The sequence below is a fragment of the Cheilinus undulatus genome, linkage group 16, assembly GCF_018320785.1.
Source record: "Cheilinus undulatus linkage group 16, ASM1832078v1, whole genome shotgun sequence".
In the NCBI taxonomy this organism is placed as follows: domain Eukaryota; kingdom Metazoa; phylum Chordata; class Actinopteri; order Labriformes; family Labridae; genus Cheilinus; species Cheilinus undulatus.
In genome coordinates, this window is record NC_054880.1 from 1,989,293 (window position 1) to 2,013,710 (window position 24,418).

At 39.6% G+C, this 24,418-nt stretch overlaps 1 protein-coding gene across 1 annotated transcript in view; it reads left to right on the top strand.

The window, feature by feature from the left end:
* LOC121524338 (semaphorin-6D-like) overlaps positions 1-24,418 on the top strand; it is a 256,246-nt gene that overhangs the window by 157,202 nt on the left and 74,626 nt on the right. Inside the window, exons 6-15 of the mRNA XM_041809680.1 lie at positions 753-810; positions 4,127-4,183; positions 4,488-4,589; positions 15,875-15,965; positions 16,555-16,677; positions 17,497-17,585; positions 17,852-17,941; positions 18,048-18,175; positions 20,860-20,991; positions 21,079-21,234. Of these exons, the coding sequence (XP_041665614.1) occupies positions 753-810; positions 4,127-4,183; positions 4,488-4,589; positions 15,875-15,965; positions 16,555-16,677; positions 17,497-17,585; positions 17,852-17,941; positions 18,048-18,175; positions 20,860-20,991; positions 21,079-21,234 (1,026 nt within the window). The remainder of the gene's footprint in view (positions 1-752; positions 811-4,126; positions 4,184-4,487; positions 4,590-15,874; positions 15,966-16,554; positions 16,678-17,496; positions 17,586-17,851; positions 17,942-18,047; positions 18,176-20,859; positions 20,992-21,078; positions 21,235-24,418) is intronic.

The window sequence follows — 24,418 nt, forward strand, 5'->3', positions numbered from 1 at the left end:
GCAGGAGTCCCTGAATAAAACTTTAGGGATTTGACAGAAAATCTGTACATATTTTTGAGTTTCTGCTGGCACCACATTCAAACCAGTCCATCTAAGAAGTCTTCTAGGTGATATTAAAGACAACTGGAGTGACAGTGGAGCGTGCTTATTGACACAGACACACAGCTAATATAGTACTGACAGTGAGTATAGATTAATGAGAATAAAAATCTGATTTTTTTACTTTAGCATCAGACTGCAATATAAAAATTGAAAAAGTGAAGGGGGTCTGAATACTTTCTGAAAGACATGTAGTTTTGGATTTAAAACAAATCTGTTGTGTTGCTTTTTCTTAACTTTCTAACTTTTTTGAAGCATGCAGTGTTGAAAAAGTATCAACAGATCAAACATTCTGACAGCCTTACCTCCTGCTGTTGCATAGTCTGGATCTGGTCCTTCATCTTTTGTTTTATGCCTCTGAGCTTGAATTCTAACTGTAAATCAGTTGATATGTGATTCTAGTGTCACATATTAGATGATTCACAGTCTTTGGAAAACCTAACTGCATTAGATGAAGGTTTTAAGTTCAAATTATGCAAAAGAGATATCAGAACAAAAATAGATGGATGATGAAAAGACAGGAAACATGAGCTAAAAGCTGGATTTGGCTTAAAACTGCTGCTCAGATGAAATACATGTACATTGAATCTATGAAATCTTCTGCTTTTTCATCTTCTTGTCGAGTTCTGACTTTGCATTTTTTTTGTCCTCAGGGATCACGTGTTTGCAGTCAACCTGACGACAGCTTCAGATAAATTTGTTCCACAGCTGGTGAGTAAAAACAGAGCTCATGCATCCAGGTAGACACTCACAGGTAGAGAGCTCACATGAGCTGCAGCTATGAGGCTTGTATTTTATGTTGTTTTCATTCCTATGCCATCGATCAGGGTTTGATCATTTGTGTTCTGTCTTAAAGAAAAAAATAATAATGGCATTTCTTTTTGCTGAAAGTATTTATTGAGCACAGGCATCCAATAAACATGCCTTCTGGGCTAGAACAGCACTGGAAAAACTGGATCATGACAACAATAATTCCCCCTCACTCCCTCTGGAGGTCAGCTCTCACAGGGTTAAAGAGTAGCTAGCCAACTCTGCCTCGCTGCTACCCAGTGTTTGGTCCGAGCTCTGTACCTCTACAGTAGCACGCCTCCTCTGTGCCGCAGCTCTCCTCTGGTTTTGCTCTTACAGTATCTTCTCTAAAGTGAAGATCATTGATCCGGACGTCTTACGGCGCAGCAACATGTCCTTTTTACTTTTCAAAAACAGTGGCAGAAAATATCAGAGCGCCAGAACAAAACCGCTGTAGCTCATCATGTTCACGGTGGCGGCACAAAGGACACGCTTCCTTTGATCTGAACACCTCCTCTTCATCAAAGCGAGAGGGTTACAGGGTGGCTCCTGGCTGTAATGGGCCTCCCAGTGCATTGTGGGAAGGCCTGCAGAAGCTCTTTGATGTGAGCTGTTACTCTCGTTATCCGTGATCTGACCTCTGCAGCACGGCGGAGGGCCCAGCTCGCCGCGCTCAGCTTCTAAAGGTCTTCTACTTTTAATCATGAGCTCGGGTTCTTCAGTTAAACATCAGCACCAGCTGAGCATTCAGACTGAGAGTGGGAACATGTTTCTACTGAGTAGACATCAGGATTATTATGAAGGGAAAGGTTTCACTTAATAACAATCCACCTGCTTGTCAGAGGAAAAATATCTGCTGATGCTGCTTCATGAAACAGATAAGAAATATTTACATGTTTATCACAATCAATGCAGCTCTCAACACAAATTCTCTTCTTGTGGCACAAGCTACAGGCCGCCTGTCAGTCAGTGGGTCACAGAGCTACTTCCTAATGTTCTCACCCATGACAGAGGAGACAGAATCATGGAATTATTTAAAAGTAAAATGCAAATCAACCCCAGAAAGGTAAAATATTCTGTTGTGTACATACAGTCCCTTTCCCGTGTGAACTCCTGGTTCTTCTGTGATCTTGAGTCTCTAGCTGCTCAGGGCTGCCCTAGGTTGTGCTGTGCTCTTCCAGTAAGCAATAGTGTGTGCTGTCTGTTGGACAAAGATGGTTCATACCCAGAATGATTTGCAGGTGGATTATGTGGAATTTGAGGGTCACTCCTTCCTAGGTTTAGCCAAAAGCCACAAAAGTCTTCAACAACACCTCTTTGTCATTAAGGATAAAAAAGTGTGTTTATTAAAGTTACACTAATTGTGATATCGGAATGAAATTATCTTGACAGAAGTTCCTTGGCACATGGACTATAGGGGGAGATTTTTGAGAGTGAGAGCGATGATTGGCTAATGAGGCGGGAGATGCTACTGCTTAGATGAGGTCAGGTGTTAGCAGCTGATACCCCAGTGAAAGCCTGGAGACATTGATGACTTTGGCAAAAGATAGTTTGGTAAGTGTGAAGAGAAGAATGGATTAAACTGGGCAGTGATAGAAAATGAGAATTCATAGTCTTCCTGACTGAATGTATGCTAGAGTCCAGATAGATTTGTTTCACACATCCGTCTAGAAAACCTTCGATATGCAGCGTTTCACTCTGCTGCGCCCGAAAGTACTGCCCCTCATCGCTGATCGGTCCAGACGGTTCAGACGGGAGCTGTGCAAGATGGATTCGCCAGTGAGAAACACAGAAACAGGCGTATCCATCTGCTTTGCAAGGTTAGGTGCAGTCACTATCAAGGGAGGAAGAGTCCAGGGACTACTCTTATTGAAGGCAACTGACCCCTTGATTATTACTGTCAGTTTGGCAAAAACTGTAGGTTAGGCAAAATCTCTTGCCATCTGGCTTTTTCCCATTTGAATCACCTAAATACAGCCCTGCAATTTAACAAACTTTGATTCATACTGATGTTAGTGCTGTTGGATAATGTTGGCAGTCCTCCTGTTGCACTTCAACAAAGAGCTTGTTTTGGAGACAATTCATTTTCATGAAAGACAGCGCACCATCCCATGCTGCAAAAAATCCCTCTGAGGCCTTGGCTGCTATGGGCATAAAGTCTTATCCTTAAAAGGATGCTCTCTGAGGGTGGACGGCAGTTTACCTCAAAACAGCAGCTCTAAGAGGCAATTCTGGCATCCTCAAAGGAAATCCAGGCAGGAACCATACATGTACTTTAAAGTTAGCTGGGTGAAAGAGGTGTTAAGGTGGTATCAAAGAAGGGCCCCCATGTTAACATGGAACTGGATCTGTAAAGATGTGTTTGATTGGAACAGCTTTGATTTTAGAAGTATTATCTCCTAATGCAAAAATTACATCAGATTCCTGTTTTTAATCCTTTAGATACTATTGAGTATTTTGAAACTCTGTTTTGCATCATAATGATATATAATATATAATTGAACACTGCCGTCATCAATCATCATTGGTGATTTGTCAAATGAAATCCAGATTACAGTATAATTATTTAGGAATGAAAAATACAACTGACTGCCAATTATGAGGACTATTTAAGAAAAAATGAACAAAGACAGTATACGCATAATCATTTTGAATGCAGTGTTTTACAAATATCATTTTGTATTGTATGAACTAACATATTTTCCAGGTTTTGCTCTCCTATTTTAAACAGTTTTTAGGAAACAACAAGCTTCTTGATTTTTGTATTTCTTCTTTCAAAATAAAATCTGTTGGTGGTAATAAACGCTGACCCAGTGAGGTATCTCAGACATATTCTTGATTGTCATTTTCAGGGCCAATAGGTGCAAAACCCCTGCCACTTTTGGATCAGACTATCATTGAGCTGAAAAGATGAAGACTGATCCTATCTTTAGAGAAATAACTCACTCCCCGGAGAATAATGCACCTGCTGCCTCTGATTGTTTCATTTGTGATCCTCACCCAGAAAAGCAAACATATGTCTGTCGTTATTTCACTAAATTGATGAGACATTCAATGGTATCAGCTCAGTGAGTCACCCATGTCCCACGGTGACTCATATTCCTACGTTTTCCTACATGACTGCTATTACACCTCATCAGCAGTCCTTTATGTCGTTCCTCAAGCAGTGAGAAAATTACACCTTTCAGACCTCATTTTACTCTGGATCAAGTTAATCTTTCTTCTTCCTGTGTTTCAGAAGCTGACGTGGAAGTCCAAAGACGTCAGCAAGTGCACAGTCAGAGGGAAGAACAGCGTGAGTTTCCTCTGTCCTCAGTTTTCTCTGTCATAATTTACAGTTCTGTTTATGAAATACTGAGTCAAACATGTGGACGGCCTGTGACACTTCTGCTTCAGCTGTTGGAGAGAGAGAGACGCTTCATCTCTGACAGATTTGATGAATGAAAGGCATTGATATTTTTCAGTAAAGTCGACTGATATTAAAGATAAAATTAGAAAGATTTGCAGAGGCTCAGACTCTCTAAATAGACGTGTCATCCATTCACTGATAACATTTCGTCTTGCTGTCACATTCAGTTTGTTTTGTGTTTGTCTTTCAGGACGAGTGCTACAACTATGTGAAAGTTCTGGTGCCTCGAAACGACGAGACGCTGTTCGCCTGTGGGACCAACGCTTTCAACCCCACCTGCAGAAACTACAAGGTAACTCTCACCTGACTGTGACCTTCTGTGATGTTAGTCTTTTCCTCTTTTACCGACCTCTCTGATTGGCTTAGAGGGCTTCTGGTCTCAGATGAATGGTTTAGAGACCCCCTCGTTTGATTTTCACATGTTCCTACACATTAATTAAGATTTTGGCTCACACTTTCTGTGCATTGATTTCTGACTTCCTGAGGCAGCACTTGTGGGAAGTGGTTTAATGCAGAACTTAACACGCTGTCAAGCTTGACCGCTCCTCTTTTACATATTCAGTAAAACGCTCCGGCATCATTCGGTCGCTCTTTTCAGCTGCACTGGAAGAGTTAGTCATGAACTCTCACTTTTAGATGATTTTAACTTGATTTTCTGAGGAAGTTTCCTGGACTTCTGGAGTCGAGGGATTCAGGAAGAATGACACAAAACTCTGTAACTCAGACGACGGATTTAGACCCCGAGTCCACCTACGCCATGAGAGGGAATAGGGCCACTGTTTTCAGAACCAATGTCCTCGCATCAGCAGTTTCAAATGCCTCAGGCCCTCCCTTTAAGAAAAAAAAAAAAAAAAAAAAACTTTTCCCCTTAAAGCCCTTTAAGGTCACTGAATATATTTAGAAATGTTTAACATGTTTTTTCTTTTGTTTTTGTTGCTCATTAACTCCAGTCCTCCTGGGATATGTCAATGATTAACAACCATACTGATTTTGATAGATTATTACAAATACAAAAAAAAAAAAAAAAAAAAGGAAAGAAAGAGGGGGAGAGAGAGAGAGAGAGAGAGAGAGAGAGAAAGAATGAAAAATATAAATAATTAAAATAAAATAAAAAGTAAAATAAAAATAAAATAGAATAAAATAAAATAAAATAAAATAAAATAAATAAAAATTACATTTAAAAAAAACCTCACACTTTCCCCCCTGCAGCCCTAGAATGGATACCGTTAGAAGACAGCCTTCATTAATAATAAAAACAATATATATAGATGTTATATGCATAAACAGTCGAGCTGCATCATTTACATTCTGCTCTGTCGTGATTGGCTGCCTCTTGGTTCCCAACTTTTTAATGATGGCTTCAAAGATCAAGGAATACAAAGACACAGACAGGAGTGAGAAGTTTTGGGACGGCTTTAACACACACTTTTGTCAAGTTAAAATTTTCACGCAAAATTTGTATAACTGTCCCTTTATCAATGGAGATTGATTAATTTCTGCTAGTTTTATACTGAGTCATTGATCATTTTGAATGATTTGTTTAATTTGTTGAATGTTTTCAGAGGTTTTTGATGTTCGAGGTCTTGGACATCCTCTCTGCCTTCACTAAATCTTCAGTGACATTCAAACACATGTGCACATGACATGCAGTGTTCCCCTTACACCTCAGTTAATGCTGCAAAAGATTCAGCTGCTGTGTGGTTCAGTTTCACCCAAATTTCAAGTTAATGCATTGCCGAACTTTGATGCTAATAATTTCTCGATGCCTTAGTAAAAACACGTTCACCTCAGTTTCTGCTGCTGTCTTGGCCAGGACACTCTTGAAAAAAGGTTTTAAATCTCAGTGAGGTTTTCTCATGGTTAAATAAAGGTTAAATAAAATAAAATAAAATTAGTAGAGTTACATCAGTTCTGCGTAAAGGTCCTAATTTACAAAACTCAGTGTGACTGCAGTTTTATCCTCATGAGCACAGTCTCATTATTTAAAGGTCACACATTTACCCTTTTTAGACAAGTTTATGTTGGTCTCAGAGGTCCCCAAAACATGCCTCTGAAGTCTATTGCTGTAAAAACACTCCAGTATTGGATTGTTCCAAGTCTAAAAACCCCCTCTGTTTCAGCCCCGCTCAGACCAAGCTGTTTCTGTGGCTTTAAATGTTACTGGGCTGTCTGACTCCGCCCCTCTCAGTGACCCAGGGTTCCAAAAACCTTTAAGCAATGCATATTTAGTTAATTGAAAATGTTGCAGTTTGGAGCATGATTAGACCAAAACACCTGATTAAAAAAAAGAAGAAAAAGGACAAAACTGACTAATTTCATACCCTCTTTCCCCATCATTATGTGTCGATTTTTGCCAATTTCCCAGGGAACTTGTGAAATTACTTCATTATCATGGGAAAAGTATCCATTCATTGCAAAAAGAGGAGATAAATTAGTTGAAATATTGATCAAACATTTAAATTAAACCAATTTCAAAGTAACACAGGGTAAAATACAAGGTGTCAATGCATATCCAATAGAGATTTCAGGACTTTTGTCACAATTTTTTTGTCAGACACCTAGTTGCTACCCTCTGAAAACTGCCTCACGACCCACCTTTGGGTCCTGACCCACCAGTTGAGACCCACTGGCTTACAGCACCTCTTGATAATCTTTGAAATGGTCAGCCTTTTGTAGTTTTTTCTCAACAGAGGAATCATGTCCAAAGTCAGTTTGAATGATTATGTTGCATGTTTATGCAGACGACACTGTGTTGTATCATTCTAACAACTCTGTACAACTTCCTCAAGAGAACCAACAGCCTACTTGAATACTCTTGAACATAATCGACCTTGAATCAGTACTTAGAGCCTTCAAACCCCTCTCTTCAACCTTCCCTCCTGTTTTCTCCATACTGTCATTGGAATCATAAAGATGTTTCTCTAGCCTGACCTTTCTGCTGATTGATATGATTGACCGCGGTCCTCCACAGTCTATAATCAGAGCTGTGTCTGTGCAATGGGTCTGTAATTCAGTAATAAGAGAGCTAATCAGAGCACAACAAAAGACTTTAAATGAAAGCCCCTTAAAGACTACACAGTCTCTCAGAGAATAGCATTAAGTTGGCAGATCAAACATAAAAAGGTTATATTACAAAGAAACAGACTGGCATTTCCTCTTTTTATCTTCTCTTGTTTTTTAACACAAACTCCACTCTTTCCTTCCCCTCTGTGTCTACTCTAGGCATCATCAGGCTTCAGTCTGATACAGTTTATTTGATCATAAAGTTGCTCCAGTTTAATTACAATCAACTTTTCTCTAGCTGTGAGTCCGTGCATACTACGTTTCAGTTTCTGTGTGTGTATTTAATTATGATTGAGTCCAGACTATTGTGTGTTTTTGCCTACCTGCCCATTATGCTCTCAGCTGTTGAGTGTCGACTCACGCAGTCCTGACGTCGGGTTAATGAGCAGAAAGAGGGGATCCTGAAGACTTTTATTCTTACAGCGTCCCCCCCTCTTATTCAGTTTCACCTGCTGCTAATTGAAAGTGTCAGCAGCTTTAGAGACCTCATCAGAACCCAACAAAACAGCCTCACAAAACCCACAATTTCAGGTGTCAATCCAAACTCCTGTTCCTTTTTTATTCTTTCACCCTGCTGAGAGCTGCGGGTTTGAGTGACAGGCGCTGACCCCTTTTTGTAGACGCTTCCTGCGCTTTGAAACCTCCGGCGGCAGGAAAAACAACACGTTTACCTGCAGAACGAGAGCTAAATCCAGATACGAAGTGCTCTGAAACACAGAGGTGCCTGCTTTAGTGCTTTTTGTTTGATGATTGGAGGAAGAAGAAATGTGAAGCTAATCCAGGAAGCTGTAGTTTTAAAGATAACCAGAGATGAAGACAAAGTGGACCCTGAGTTTATGTTCTCACAGAAAACTGCAGTGTTGAATTGTTAATAATTTGTATTTGAGTGAACACAACATTTAAGAAGAGAATAGAAATATTTTTCTGCCTTGTAAAATGATTCAGAATGCAGTCAGAGCTTTACCTACAAAACTAAGACCAAAACCTAGTAGATAGTTACAAATGAAAAAAAAAAAAAAAATACAATTGATTTAGAGCAAACTACTCACAAAGGCCTCTGGAATCACTTGCAGCACAAACAACAAACTTTTAACAGCTTTCCCCCCTCATTCTGTTGTAATGCTGGCAGCTGAGAGATGGATCAGCTGAGGAGCAAGCAGGGAGGGCCAACCAAACCTGAGGGCAGTGCTAACTCCCCACATGACATCATGAGGGGATAATCTGAGAACTGCTTGTTTCAGCATACATTTTCTGAAATGTTTTCTGGTACTTTAGGGGATTGTGGACAGGCCAGGGGCACATATATTTGTTAAAAAAGCCTAAAAAAGTAAATTTTGCACAATATGTCCCCTTTAAGTTCATGTTGTAATCTTATATCTACCCACTGGTCCTTATTTTCTTTCAAAATAAAAGCAGGTGTGTATCCAAACAGGAATTCCATTACCCTTTGTCTAAGTCGGTACAAAATCCAAAATAAAATAAAACAGTTTTAAATGCAAAATAGTGGAATTTGAAAATAGTTGTTAAAAGCTGAGATTCTGCTGTATAAGCAACAAAAAGTCCAAGATTAATTGTGGTCAGATCTTTTCATAATTTGACAGCCCCTGTCTTCGGGCATTTACATTTCAGATTTGGTTATTTCTTAAGAGTTCTCCTGCTCTGTAACCCAAAAAAAGGATGCAATTGAATATTTTGTTCACTCACTTTTATTGTTTTTAGCAAACTGGGGACAGGCCTCACATTGGTGTAGGGCCTCCAAATGACTTACAAGAGCCCTACACACTGTAAAAGGGGTCAGAGGGTCAAATAATGGACTGTCATGTTACAAGGGGAGCTTAAGTGACAGAACATGCAGTCAGTGACAGAGAAGAATTGAGGATGAATGAAGAAACACTCAAAACTGAAACTGAACAAGCCAGAGAAACTAGACGGATGTTGATATTTACATGAGAAACCATACGATTGTTCCTTTCTTTTTAACATGATTTTGTGCTTATGGATTAAAACTTTTGATATTTGTATAATTTCAGCCATATGATAGTAACAATGAACCTAAAAATCTGTGTTTTACACGTTATATTCTTTGGTTATTTAGTGCTCTTTTGCAGATTTTTAACTTTCTTCATTCTGGTTTTATTTTTCTATAGTCTTTTTTTGTGGTGGCCAAAAGCTTATACATTCATTTTATGTATTTAAACAACTTGTCTAAATAAATATTTAGCATTACTTTGATGGTTGTTCATGGCTAATAGTCTTTTTAGGTCCTAAACTTTGACTTTGGAACTGCTGGAAATATATAGAGTGATGAAAGCACTCAACAACTGATGTACAACATAGAAGCCCTTTTTTCAGTTTATGTAGACATTTCTGTACAAAAGTGCTAAATGTTATGCCTTTTAAAGGACAGATTGTATAGATTGTTTAAGACCACCCAAAAATCATGCATATGTTATTATAAGTGCTCAAATAGTAGACAAACAAGACAACACTTTCCAGCTGTAACCAACAACCAATGGGTTGATTGTGTTCAGATGTTAGAGATCTTGCTGACAACTGCTCAAGCTACAGCTAAGAGTGAAATGTTATACTTTGACTTAAATCCTTCTGAAAAGTTAAAAAATAACATTTAAATCATCCAACTACCTACATGGAAACATGACCTGAAACTTGTGAAAGCAGCCCATCTCTTCATCTCCATAATCAGTCTTTTAAACGTTAAGGCCTGTAGAATATTTAGTTGTTAATCCACACCCCAGAAACATAATAAATATAACTATAAATATAACTATGATAAATGTGTCATCAGTTTTAAAGGGCAGCACTTATTGATTTAAAAAATCTCTTTCCTGACTGTGACCTTTTTCCTTCATTACTTTTTTTTTCATTTTCCAAAACTTTCTGTCACATAACAGAGACAGAAAGTTTTTGATTTTTGATAAAACCTTTAAAGAGATGCTTTAGTTTTAATAAAGTCTGATACACTCTAAGCAAACCAAAAACGAACTGTCATTTCCTGCTGCTTTTAGAGTTTGATCCTGAAGCTTTGACATTTCTTAGATTAACAGTAAAAATGTGAATTATAAGACTGCTGTTATTAAAAAATATCCTCATGTTATTGGGAAATAAAATGTAAGAACTGAGTTCATTTAATAAAAAAAGGTGCAGGAGAGCCCTCAACTTTTAGTCTGCTAAAGCTGCCAAGATCTCATCCCAAACTCATGTTTCTTCATGCCAGAATTATTATATGAGGGTAAGATAACACCTAAATCTCCATGAGCAAGAAATAGTCAAAAATAGACGTAGAAGAGCACAGCACTCTCCTGTAACATTTCTCTGCTCAAGTGTGCATTGTTGCAGCGTGAGAAGAAAATATGTTTCTGAACCCACAGAACTGTACCAAGTGTGATTGCTTTTTCTAGAGCTATTTATCACATCCCTTTATCCAAGGGTTTTGCACTCTTGAAGTGCTATTAAAGTGCTGGTGGTGGATTAGAAGACATTTGTAACACCATAATTAAACCCTACTGTGTAGCATCTTGCTCTTCAAATTATAAAACAGTTCATTTTCAGACTCTTTCAGTTTGATTTGAAACCTCACATGGTTTCTCCTTATCACATGATATCTATAGTGCATTAAAATGACTGATGTAGAAGAAGGGAAAGATAAAGAAGCACCATGTCATCACTCTGTCCCTCTTTATGATAGATCTGATCTCAGAGAGCGAGATAGAAGAATTAAAGAAAGAGAAGAAGGCCTGCTGAGAGAGAGAGAGAGAGAGACAGGTCAGAGAGTGCAGCGCTCTCAGCTATAAACAGCCTCGGCTCCCTGAAGGTGAAAAAAGCAGACAGGTATATTTATGAGCCTTTTCAGGAGGCTAAACGCTCCCACAGCCTCAGGCCTCCGTTAGCGATTCAGCTAACGTAGCTCCTGAGCACAAAGTTATCAACAGAGCTGCCAGGCCCACAATGGAGCTCTCTCTGAGTGCTATCAGACCAACTAACATGACAATAATATTATCAGCAGTATAATTAACTCAGGAACTATAGGCTGTGAATAAATAGAGCATTAGCAAAGCTGTTGGCATGCTGTCAGTGTCAGAAGCTTCTTGTGGATAATTTGTCTCCAGCTAATAAGATGTAAACTTTACCTCACTGAGCTGGTGGCATTTAAACTAGTCATCCTTTTGACACGGTTTAAAGTTGTGTTAGCATCCATGTCAGGCTGTTCTTTACCCATATCTGTTTCATGTTATAGGCTATTGAAGTTACTGTATAGACTTAGATGTATTACATCTCTAGTTCCTCTGTCTTTACGAATACACCTCAATGGCACCAATTTCAAACCAAAATGCAATAGTGTTTGTGAAACCAGCTTGAAAGTCACCAAGACAGCAGCTGGTTTCAAAACAGTATGATAGATAAAGTGTTGGTCTCATGTCTAACTTTTACCCTTGTCACCCATTTTCCAGCCCTCCTGCAGCTTTAGCATTGCTGCAAGTGGTTGTATATTTTGTAAAGGTTTGTACATGACAAGAGGCTAGTCATTGTGCCGTTCCAATGATGCTATCCATGTCATCAAATCCCTTATAAAAGCTTTTCTAGAATGCCTGGAACATGGGTGACTTTCCCAGGTCTTTAACGATTAAATCTACACCAGTAAATCTGATATTAAGCAGCTTTTTATCCATTTTTTACTCCATTTTTGATGATTTGCTGCCAACTGCTGCTAAGCTATTGTTTTCCCAGAATGCTTTGTAAAGGGATGTCAACCAGTGGCAGGCTGTTCCATAGTCCCACCATGCTGTATCAAACTGTGTACACCCCTTAACACTTAGGTCATGCGGCCTGAATAGCTCATATTAGAGAGGAGGCGAGACAGAGAGCCCGTGATATGGTTCTGTGTTTGGGCTTGTCCCTAACTCTGGATGGCTTGGCTCTACTTGGTTTGACTCAGCATGGATTTGCTTTTGCACCATAACCCAGCTACCCAGCTGATGATGTGGTGTTGTGAGTCGATGACGTATAATAGCTGTGCTTCAGCAAGCATTGTTTTGTTCAGCCAGAAGAAGAAGAAGCATCCATTAATTCTACATTAATGTTGCCAGTAAAATTAGTGATATTACACAACCTAATCTGCCTCTAACCTTTTATATGAGGGTCAAATCTAAGGCTCGGGACATCATACAGTGTCCTGGTCATCCTCTTTATGCTGAACTTGAGCTCCTACCCTCTGGGAGGAGATTCAGATTGCCAAAGGTTAAACCCAACAGGGTAAAAATCTTGTTTATATTGCCATTACAGCCATCACACAACTAAATTTAAAAAATGAACCAATATGATGCACTTTATTTTCACTACAAATGTTTGTAGATGTCTTTAAATGATGCTTCTACCTTTAGTTGTCCTTAGATGTATTTCTGTAAAGATGCATTCAGTGTTGTGTGATTGTATTTCTCATGTTTCATGTTTTTACCTGACTGCACAGCAAATTTCCCTTAGGAGACGCGAAACTAAAGTTACGTCAAAGTTGGTAATCCGAGAGGTTCTCCAAAGTTTGGTGCTGCAGTTGCTCTATAAACACGTCTGCGAGTTATCACTGCATGATGACAAACCGCTGTGACATCCCCGCGGCATGCATGGAGGCGGGGCGGGCGTGCTTGGGCGTTGCTCCAGAGCAGGACCATTCTGGCCGAACTGGTGATGAAAAAGTAAATCAGCACGGCTTGGTTTGGATTGGAGGGGCCAAAAGTCAAACAGCCCCATCTGTCACTGTAGACAGGAACTGCTTTGCTTCCTTCATTCAATTCAATTTCAATTCAATTCAACTTTATTTGTGTAGCACGTTTCATACAGGCGTAAACTCAATGTGCTTTACAGAAGACTAAAACAAACAGAAAAAGCAATCAGCAATTCAAGCAAACTGGGAAAGATTCCACCACTATCACTTGTAACTCTCTTTCAAGGGGGCCCTCAAAAACAAGGGTTAGGGGTACAAGGGTTAGAGTCCAGGTCAAGTCAAAGGTCACCTCAGCTATGGAAGTGAAAATAGCTTTCAGTTCAGTCTATCAGTCGGAGTACAGAAAGCCTCCATCAGATGAATCACTGCAGACGTCGTGTCGTTGTTTAAAGCCTTGATATTATCGTTCCCTTGCTCCTTCATTGGCATCACAGACTGCCGTGTCATCACTCATACTCTCTCTGCTCTGACAGATTGACTGTCTCAAAAGGTTAAAGATTATTCTAGAATGACTCAGAGGAGATGTGAACACAACATAACCTCCTGATTTAAAAACAATACATTTTAAAAAGAGCTGCGAATCATCTGTGGGGATCACTGTCATCCTTTTATTAAAGTCCTCAATCCCTTATTTGTTTTCTATTTATGTTTGTGTCAAAGTGTACCTGTGCTTTTTCTCATTTGTGTCCCTGTTGTTTCTGCGAATGTCAGCCGGAGTAAAATCTGGTGTTTTTTTGACAACAACAAACAGAAAAAAAAACAACTCTATGATTTTATTTTGTGCTCTGGTTTGTGTCAGACTCTGACAGCAGGTGAGCGGGTCACACCGTCTCTCTGTTCTGATTACGCCATCGCCTCAGCTGTCTGCAGATCTGCCGGCGTATTATTAGACAAATACAGTGCGACGCAGTGACTCCCTGCTGAGCGCAGAATGACATCAGCTGATTAGTTGTTTTATTATCTGTCTGATGACATGCTACGAATATATTAGCACATTATATTCACAAATTATCACACAGTATGGAGGTGGCAGAATCAAGGAGATAGCAGATGAGGAGGAGAGAGAAAAAACATCCTAAAGATTTTTTAATGAAACCTATGGCAGCATAAATGATGGTGCCTTTCCACCAAGTGGTCTGGTCTGGTTTAGTTCAGTACAGTAGAAAATGTGTATGCAGATTTTGCTCAGGACTGAGTCTGTCATATTGATCACCTCCATGCCAAGTAAACCAGTTAACCCAGGGGAAAAATCCCTGTTTTTGTAAAGTGTAGGCATCAAACTTAATGGAAAGCACTATGCTGAAGTTTTAGGCATGTTTTGGCCAAAAACTTGAGGCTGCAGCAACTACTGCCTGGGGCACCAGTGGGAACAGGAGGATTGACACAACCCTGGTGGTGCTCTGGATGTCCTTGCATATCACCAGGGGCGTGGGAAAACAAGCTGTTGAAAAAATTTTAAAAATAATCACCTTTAGGGCAGAGTTAAGAGGGGATGTGGCGAGTAAGCACAGTGGTTATAGGGTTGCTGTGGGCCCCTGGTTGTGCTGTGGTGGCCAGAGGGCCTGAAAACTGCCATCACTCTCTCTGTGTTTCTCCAGGGATGAAACCATTTAGCTTGACCTTGGCTGACGAGAAACACACTTGTGTGTTAGCATGTGCCAAGTTTGACACCACCCCCCTTTCCCTACCCACTCTCCAGCCTTGGGTTTTGGCACATCGGGCTCTTGATGAATCCTTAGCACCCTACATGCCTAAAATGCATGCACATGATTGCATATAGAAATCTGCTGAAGTTAACTACAGCTACAGGTCCATGTGGATCTTTAATGCACTAGCTTTCCCCAAATCCCATCAATTCCTAACCAATGCTCTACACTTCCTGCATCCTGTGTGACTTTTGCACATCATCAAGATCACATGGCTGCAAACAACCTGTTGTTTGTTTTTCCACTGTCAAAAGTTGGGGAAAGGTATCTGTGCCTCCTTACTTTGTTTGCATCCCTCAGCTTGGGGCACAGAGTGAACCTTTCCAACCCTAAACTCACTGATATGTTTAGCTGTAAAAGTGCTCCACTTACTCCACTAAACTGTAGCAACTGTAGTGGATTGATGATTGGAACCACACCATAAAAGCTGGTCCAAGGCAAAGCCAGCCTTTACTATGCACTTTATCAAAGCAAAGTTTTACTCTTAGAAGTAAAAATGTGTCTGCCTCACTGATATTGATGGTAGACAGAATCGAGAGGGAGTTTAATCAGTCTGGATTCCTTCACCAGCTCATGGTAAGAAGAGTTTTACTCCCTAAAACCAGAACTCAGAGAAAGCCCTGGAGAGTTTAAAGTAGAAGAGTTCATCTAACATATCCAAGCCAGTAGTCAATAAAGGCAAGTTTTCCAAGTAAAAACTGAACTAAAAGCAACACAGCATTACATTTTATAATTCTAATAACTCCCTCTAATACTAGAGAACTGGTTGATAATACCTAACCCATCTCCAAAAATCAATATTTCTCCAGAGGTAAGTGCAGTACCCTCCTCCTAACTTTCCATGATCGTGCTACCCTTCCCTCCCTTTCAAATCAAATCTGTGTAGTTCCACTTTGAGAGTCCTGATAGTGAAAGTCTCCATCTCCCATGTTACCATCGCAGAGTTTTGCTTCCACAGCAGGTCTGAATTTACACCCACTCCGAAGATGAAATGAGCAGTATGGTCCAAGCCTTTTGGCCAGCATTGGTTGATTCTTTATAGTGTTGAATTTATTTCTTATCCTCCTTTAGATGACAAACTTGGAGCAGGTCGGGGAGGAGCTGGTGGGTCAGGCTCGCTGTCCCTTTGAGTCCGGTCAGTCCAACGTTGGGCTGTTTGCTGGTGAGTAGACTTTGATCAAATCCTCCAAAATTCAGATATAACCTTATCTATGGGTTTACGGTTTATTTATTAGAGACAGATTCAGTATACATAGAAAACACATTCTGATGCTTGCATTAAAACTGCACTTTGGCTCAATCCCAGTGCATCCCTCTTGCAAATGCTAATTTGTAAGTTTGCAGTGCCTGTTTTAATGTGCATCTGCATGTACTGTATTTGGCACAGTGAGTATGTGATATTATAAAAGGTAACCTCTAGAAAAGGAATATCATCCTCAATATTTTGCAAATTTTACTAAAATAGACGTTAAAATACAGAGTGGATAATAAGACATTTCACTAAGAGAGTCAAAGAATAAACACTCTCAACATTTCTGCAAGTGTTTAAGTTCCCTAAGAATTGGGAAAGGACAAATGATAAAAGAGTGAAAAAATATGTAATGATAAATGTCCAGCATTAAGCTATTTAACTCTACTCATACATGGGCTGACATCAAAGTCATAATGACTCGTTACATTACTTATTTTGAAACGTCTGAGGTATTCCACAGGTTTTCGGTGTAGCTTTTAAACTTGTAATTGTCTTTCAGGAGGAGATTTCTACTCAGCCACCATGACGGACTTCCTGGCCAGTGACGCCGTCATCTACAGAAGTCTGGGAGACGGCCGACCCGTCCTCAGGACGGTCAAGTACGACTCCAAGTGGCTCAGAGGTAAGTCATGGGGATCTACCCAAAGCTCAGCTTGTTTCAACCAGGGCTCGACGCAGGTGGAGGACTTGGTACCTGAACAGAAGACTTCACATGAAAGCAAATATGAGTCATGGCAGAGATTTGCAGACATTAGGACCCGTGTAAACTGTAATAATTATTAATTATAATTATTATTTTATTATTTTCTAATTTTCTGGGGTGACTTGAGTGATTCTCGGTCAGTTTTAGTGAAACCAAATAATAAAAAGAGATGCTTTGCTCTGCTGTGTTTCAGGAATGTAGCTCTCACTCAGGAGTAATGATTAATACTTGCTAAAACAGACAGAAAATGGTTAAAAGCATAAAATTTCTGAATTATTAGCATGCATACTGCCATGGGCATCCTCTGGTTTATGTCTACATTTTCATCTTTTCTTAAACCTGACATATGAGCATACAGGCGCTGTATAAAACTTCACCCTCACTCTCTTTACATCAATATTTTTTAAAATACTGCCACCATTTACAGGCTGTTTGTGGATTCACTCAATAAACTCTCCATTGTAGCAGCCAGCAGAGAGACGAAGCTCAGCGGTCGTATAAAGCTCAAAGATTTTCTTGTGTGCGATGTTAGAGGCTGAAAGTCAGCAGCTGTGAAGTAAAGTTGTGGATGCAGGTGAAGAAAACAGAGATTATATCACCCAGTAAGTGCTTGTACGTGTTGAACATCACAGTCTGAAGGTGAAGAGTTATGGGAGACGATGAGGAGAGTTTTACCTTGAAAAAAGATCGATGGAAACACAACAAACCTCTTTTCTCTCTCTCCTCTCCTCTCTGCAGAGCCTCACTTCCTGCACGCCATCGACTACGGGAACTACGTTTACTTTTTCCTCAGTGAGATCGCCGTTGAGTACACCGCCTTAGGCAAGGTAAATGCGAGTTTATACATGAGCGTGGTCCAAATATACAGCTGCACTCTTGGGCCCTTAAACACCAACCTTCACGATTTATTAACCCTTTTAATGCTGCATAAGTGGGTTCAGATCAATATGAGGTATCATCATAGTTTCCTTGATTATGCCGTGTGCTGAGTACTGATTGGCTGTCCATAAACAGAGATGTTTTCTTACAGTGAGGTCTGCTTTAGTCTGATTATAAGACTCTCATTCTCTCTCTTTGTCTGGTTTTTCTCCAGGTGGTGTTTTCTCGAGTCGCTCGGGTTTGTAAGAACGATAACGGAGGATCGCCCAGAGTTCTGGAGAGATATTGGACATCTTTCCTCAAGGTAGTTTCACTCCCAACACTTTATGAATCAGAATCTAACTTTCTGAAACATTCCTCTCTACTGGCTGTTTGTCATTGGTTGATTAGCTCTTGACTCTTTTTTTCAGGCTCGTCTTAACTGTTCCGTTCCCGGAGACTCATTCTTCTACTTCGACGTTCTCCAGTCTCTCACCAACGTGCTACAGATCAACCAGAGACCGGCTGTAGTTGGAGTCTTTACCACACAGGCCAACAGGTAAACATAAGACTGTGTGTGCATGTAATGTGAGAAAAAGTGAAATTATTGTTATTATTGTAACTGAAATCATTCTTAAAGTTGTATTAACACAGTTCCTTTGAGTCAAACGTATTCAGTAATTTGATTTCTCATTGGGTATCCAAACAGAAAAGTTAAAGTACACTGTGGAAACTTTACACATAAAAGTTTTGTTTAAATCCAACTGAACACAACATGTTTAAGTGCTGTCCATAAAGCTACACGTTCTTCACACACTTCAATCTTCCATTATTTCTGTCACATACTTTTATCCTGAGCATACAGTAGTTATACCACTCAGAGCAGGCTAACTTAAGGGACCTAAAGTTAGAAGCTCTAATGGGTGCACATTGATCCAGGAAGTCCTCTTCCATCATTTTCAGTGTATCGTCCACTGCATATTATAATCGCTCCCTACAGGTGGGACTTGTCTAACTGTGTCAGTAACTTCACTCATGGTGCATAAGTGTCTAATGCCTAAAGAGATTCAGGGAAAACTGCAGATTAAGGGATGATTGTCAAACAATTACAAAATATACCCTGTGATTGAGAACTACTTAATAATAAATAATAATACATTTTATGTATAAGCACCTTTCTCAACATTCAAGGTGACTTTACAGGTAAAAACAAATACAGTAAGACAACAGATAAAAGCTAACACAGAAAAAATGGAACAAAGTAATTAAAATGAATGAGCTATCCCGAACAGGTGGGTTTTTTTTGTCTTAATTTGGAAAAGAGGAAGACTAAAAGTAGACTAAAAATGTTTTCAATCAACTCAGTAAAATAAAGCTGATAACGTTGTTTTTGGATATTTTAGCAAACTTTATTTTTTCAACCTTTAACCATTCAGTCTGACAGTGACAGAAGGAAAGGTGCATTTAATCGAGAAAGTAAATTTCCAAAAAGTGCAGTATGTCTTTCCTTATAATGTTTTAGTTCGTCTCTACAGGTGGGACATCAGTTTCAGTTTTCTTAAGAAAAAGTCTAACTGAGTCAGTAACTTTCCCCATGGTGCAAAAGTGTCTATTGCATGAGGTGATTTTGCGAAACCTCTGCAGATTGAGGGCTGATTGTCAGTCAATTTGAGTTAAATTACAAATATTTTCTGTAACTGAGAACTATTTACTTAAAACTAAAAATGTTTTCAATCAACTCAGCTGTTTTTGGATATTTAAGTAAACTTTATTTTTTTTCAATCTTTAACTGTTCAGTCCGACAGTGAAATAATAAGAAGTGCATTTAATTGACAAATAATCATAACATAATCACGTCTAACTGTGTCAGTAGCTTCACTAATGGTGCAGAAGTCACATCCTGAGAAAACTCTTTCTTAAGCAAAGCAAGCAAGCAAACACCCAGGAAACCCCAAACTAATGTGCTTTACCTGAGCTCATAGTTTTATAATAAAGGAACAACTTGCAGTTTCAAGCTCGGATAAAACACAAAAGTACACCAGTGCCACCAAAGCACAAAACTGGATTCAATTAATGTAAAATAAAATAACCTCAAATACACTTTTTAGAGAGGAATTTGACACCAATCCCACTTTGACCTCTATACTCCTGTCTAGTTTCAGGCCAGAGCTGCAGAGCTTTGCTTTTACACTTCTTCATCGTTTAAGGATGAAGAACTTGCCATAAACAAGGTTTTCATCCTTTTATCCAAAGCCTTTGCAGCATAAATCACTCTAGCATTCAACTGCATTTCTGCCACTGTTTATTAACCTACCTTTATTCAGTATCTGTGTTTGTTTTCAACCAAATGGGGTCATGGTTACTCTGGAGAGCAGGAACTAACATTTGCCATTTAATGTGTAGGGAGTGGAAACGGCCCTGTCAGTAATCAACATGGTAAATAATTATGTAATCGTGCAAATGAGAATATATTTGGAAACTGAAAATGGGCAGAAATGTAAGAAAAGTGACAGTAATGAGTAATAAGATGACCTTTTAGGATTCTAAATGACTAATGGTAACCTGACACGCCAGACAGACTGTCTCATATATCCATTGCATGGATATATTTCACATTCAAGTGTTTGTGGAGGCAAAGACTTTTCAACCAATTCTCTGAATGTGCTTGGACAAACTTTCTGCCTGTCATATATATTACAGGCCAATCAGAGCAAGACAAAAATGAGGTAGTAGACATGTGCAGCTTTGTTAAGTATAAAGGCTCAGCAGGCTGATGCTGCCGTGGTTTATGAACGATGGACGTTGGTGGATAAAACTCATGTCAAGGATGGTAGAGAGAAGTGCAGAAACATCTTCTCCACCATGAGAAGGTTTCAATGTGGTTCTTTGCTCTTGATTAAATAAAGAAATGCTGTCCAGATCTGATAAAAACTGATGCCAATTGGAGCTTTGCAAGATTGATTTACCTGATGACTGACATGGAATTTTGCCAGCCCATCTGCTTAACAAAGCTAATGTAATGAATCTGTCATGTGATGACGTATGGTTGAGTTGACCATCCTACAAAGAGCTTAAAGAGGGTTGATTCTGGTGGAAAAAGCTCCCCTACCTCCCTCTTTTCCCCCTACTGATAGTCTTTCTTGTGTATATTCATGCCATCTTTAGAGTAGAGCTACTGGAGATTCATCTGGATGAACTTTGGCCCTTCATTTCAGTCTTTTAACTCTCTGTCTATCTCTGCAGCATCCCTGGCTCTGCCGTCTGTGCTTTCTACATGGACGACATCGAGAAAGTCTTCAACGGGAAGTTCAAGGAGCAGCGGACCAGTGACACGTCCTGGACCCCTGTACCTGACGAACAAGTCCCAAGACCGAGGTGAGACCCCAAAAGGACTCAAGAGTCATCGGCTCAAACTAAAGTGAGTATGCTTTTTTCAATTAACACTCCATGTTGTTCCCTCAGACCAGGTACGTGTGCAGGCGATGGCTCGGCTGCTGACTACAAGTCCTCAGTCCAGTTTCCTGATGAGACGCTGACATTCATAAAGTCGTATCCTCTGATGGACGAAGCTGTTCCTTCTGTCAACGACCGGCCTGTCTTCACTAGGACCTCCAGCAGGTAACGTCTCTGATCCAGGAAGAAAACCTCCACAGATATCGACTCAGCATGGATTTGTTTTTGTTGTTTCCTCTTTTCCACACTGCAAAAATACCTCAAACAGTGTGTTAGTTTTTAGGCAGCAGTGGGAGTGATGTATCTGTGCCACATCTCTCATGAGTTGCTTAGATTTATTTGTTACAGAGGAGAATCTTTTCTTCCTTCCTGCTCTGCGACCTTGTGATGGATCATTACGTCTACATTTAGTGTTTGTAGACGTTTAGAAATGCCTCTGCTACATGATTTATAAGATGCAACAAAATTATCTCAGTCGTCAAATGTCAGAGCCGCTGATCTGTAGAGTCTTCATCAGCAGCGCCAGGGAAGTTTGAGCACATCTCTGCATCTAAATGTGAGCATTAGTCTGAATGATGTAAAGTTTGACTGCAGAGAAGTTTAATATCCTCCGTCAGCAGCAGCCAGCTCGGGCTTCAAAATCCTGAGAGCCTGATATGATTGAGAAAGAGATCAACGACGTCGAGAGAAAAGTGTGAAATGTCACCTGTACCCTGGAGAGGGGAGTTTGACAGTTACAGCAGCTCTGAGAGGCAGTGAATGCACCGTCCCGACCTGAAGCAGCGAGGATAATCACGGTGATCTGCTTTGATTAGTCGTCTGCTTACGGGAAGCTCTGTGACTGAAAATCTCTGACCTTTTATAATCTGTGTCTGCAGGTTTCAGATGAGTTTCTGATGGCGTTTAATTTTTAGCCCAGGATGGGAATGAGACTCTTAATTCTGTGTTCGAATTAGTCTCTGCTCCTGGGACGACTGAGCTGACCCAGATTAATGATGAGTCCCCATCCACGGGGATGAAGATCCTCTCTCTGTGGTAGAGGACATCAGTCAGACTGTGGTGTTCCATGTCCTACACAGATATCTCTGCACTCCTTAATTTCCCAGCATGCATTCTTTGAACCAACAAAATGACTCTGATACTCTAATCAGGACCATTTTGTATAAAAGGTGTGTCAGTGGATCTACTGTATCTCACAGAGGCAATGGTATGTTTTCTATATTGGTTTGAATATTTTCTCATTTTGGATGTTGTGTTAGAGGACTGCCGTCCCAGTGCTGGACTGTGCTGACATCCTGCTCCAGGCAACAAATCAGAAGTGGAGCTCTGTAAGAGGAGGATATTGGACTTTTTCAAAGACTCTGGAGACACAGTGAACATTGAAACATTTCCCCCTTGTAGGGCTGAACGATTTTGGAACATAATCTGATTGCAATTGCGATTTATACGCAATTATTCCTTAACTTTCTTTTATCCTAAACAAGGGCTTAACAATTCTTAAAAAATATCGCATTCTGATGATTTTGACTCGTATTGCCAATTGGACCATCCTAAAGACGTTCTTAGTCCTGTTCTGAGAGCACTGACCTCTAGTGACAACATGTAGTGAGTGTACTCACTTTGCAAAGCGTCTCTGTGTGCTGCAGTGGATCATCTCAGTTTTACCTGTGCCCAGCGCTGCCGTGATTCATGTAATCACAGCTTTAAATCTGTTACTGGGAGGGGGGTCATGATTCACTGGTTTTAAGTCCATGATGATTCAAAGAAGTGGTCAGTGGCTTTAAACGAAGTCAGGGAAGCAGCTTCAAACACGGTTGCTCCATACACTCCCTAACCCATGCCTGTGGTACAGTTGTGTCCAGCCTGCAAGATCATACGACCTTTCTATTATAACTGGCCCACCAGTATGAGGTCTGCAGATTTCCTCTAGTATAAACATGGAAACTTAACCTTGATGATTTAAAATATCCTTGTTAAACTATGAAAATCTGAAAAAGCAAAGAGTGAAAATAGTTAGATAAATAGTCAGGAAGATGGGAAAAGAAATGAATGTTGTCATTTCAACATTCATTTTTCAATTTTGCATCTCAAAATTCCTACTTAAACTTATGATTTTAATTTTTTTTTTCATGTTTTGATCATGAAGATTCACAATTTAAATTGTTAAGTCATATTTTTACCTATTAAACTTACGATTTGACTTTCTATCTCGTATATTTGCCTTTTTAAAACATTATTTTGCCTTGAAATTTTGTCTTTTGACCTTTGAACTAATAAGTTTGACTTTTTATCTCAGACTTTGAGCCTTTAAACTTATGAATTTTGACTTTTTTCCATCTTAGAATGATTTATTATCAGTGTTATTTATATTTTTTTCCATATTTTGCTAATGGTGAAAATGAGGTTGACGGTTTTTGGTTAAAAGTTAACCTTGTTAGGCTCTTAGGGTTGGCTTAAATTCAGAATCCGTGATTGACTTTCACACTCCTGGTCTACATAAATAGTCCGGCCCTAAGGACGTCTCATTGGAGCAAATCTTTCCCCCAGACTCTATATAGCGTCCCTTATGGCCCCAAATTAATGATAAACATACATTTTCCTCACAATTAAAGTCTGCAGGTGCTATTTCATTTCCTTTGCTTTTATTCTGAATAACCTTGTGGGGAAAGTAGTCTAGTAGCAGCTTAATACACCTCAGCAGGAGAGAAATGAAACTTACAGGTGCAGTTACAGAGAACTACACTTAGTTACACTTAGAGACTTATAAAACCTTTTTTTTTGTACTCTTACATTCAGACATGAGTTTAGAATGCTATAACGGGTTTGTTTAAGGGAGAGAAAGGGGGTTGTCACACTTCAATATGTAATTCAGTGTGCTATCCCTTTTAATTTTGTTATACAAATTACCTTAAAAGACAAAAACAAACATGCATTTTAAGTTATAATGCCCAGATCTATCTCCTGCCATTAACTGCTGACAGCATGAAGCATACAGAGAAACTTTTCCACCTTGCTTATGTATCTGTGCTATAAAATGCTCTGTCGGCCTCTTAGAAAGCAGTATACAGAGTTGCTCAGCATAAAAAATAACACACAATGGCTGCTTATTTAAAGAGCCATGGGCTCTCTCTCCTTTGGCATGTCTTACATGTGTGAGAGAGGCTCAAAAAGCACGTAAGACCTGAGCAGTAAAGTTTTTACAAGACTTTTGGAGTAAATCTTGCATTGGACACAGCTTATATTTCTTAAGTGTTTATTCCAAGGGAGTTGATCAACTTGCAGAGCATCAAGTAAAAGTAATGAGTGCTCTGACTAATTCAAAACATTGCATATTGCAGCATTTCCTCCG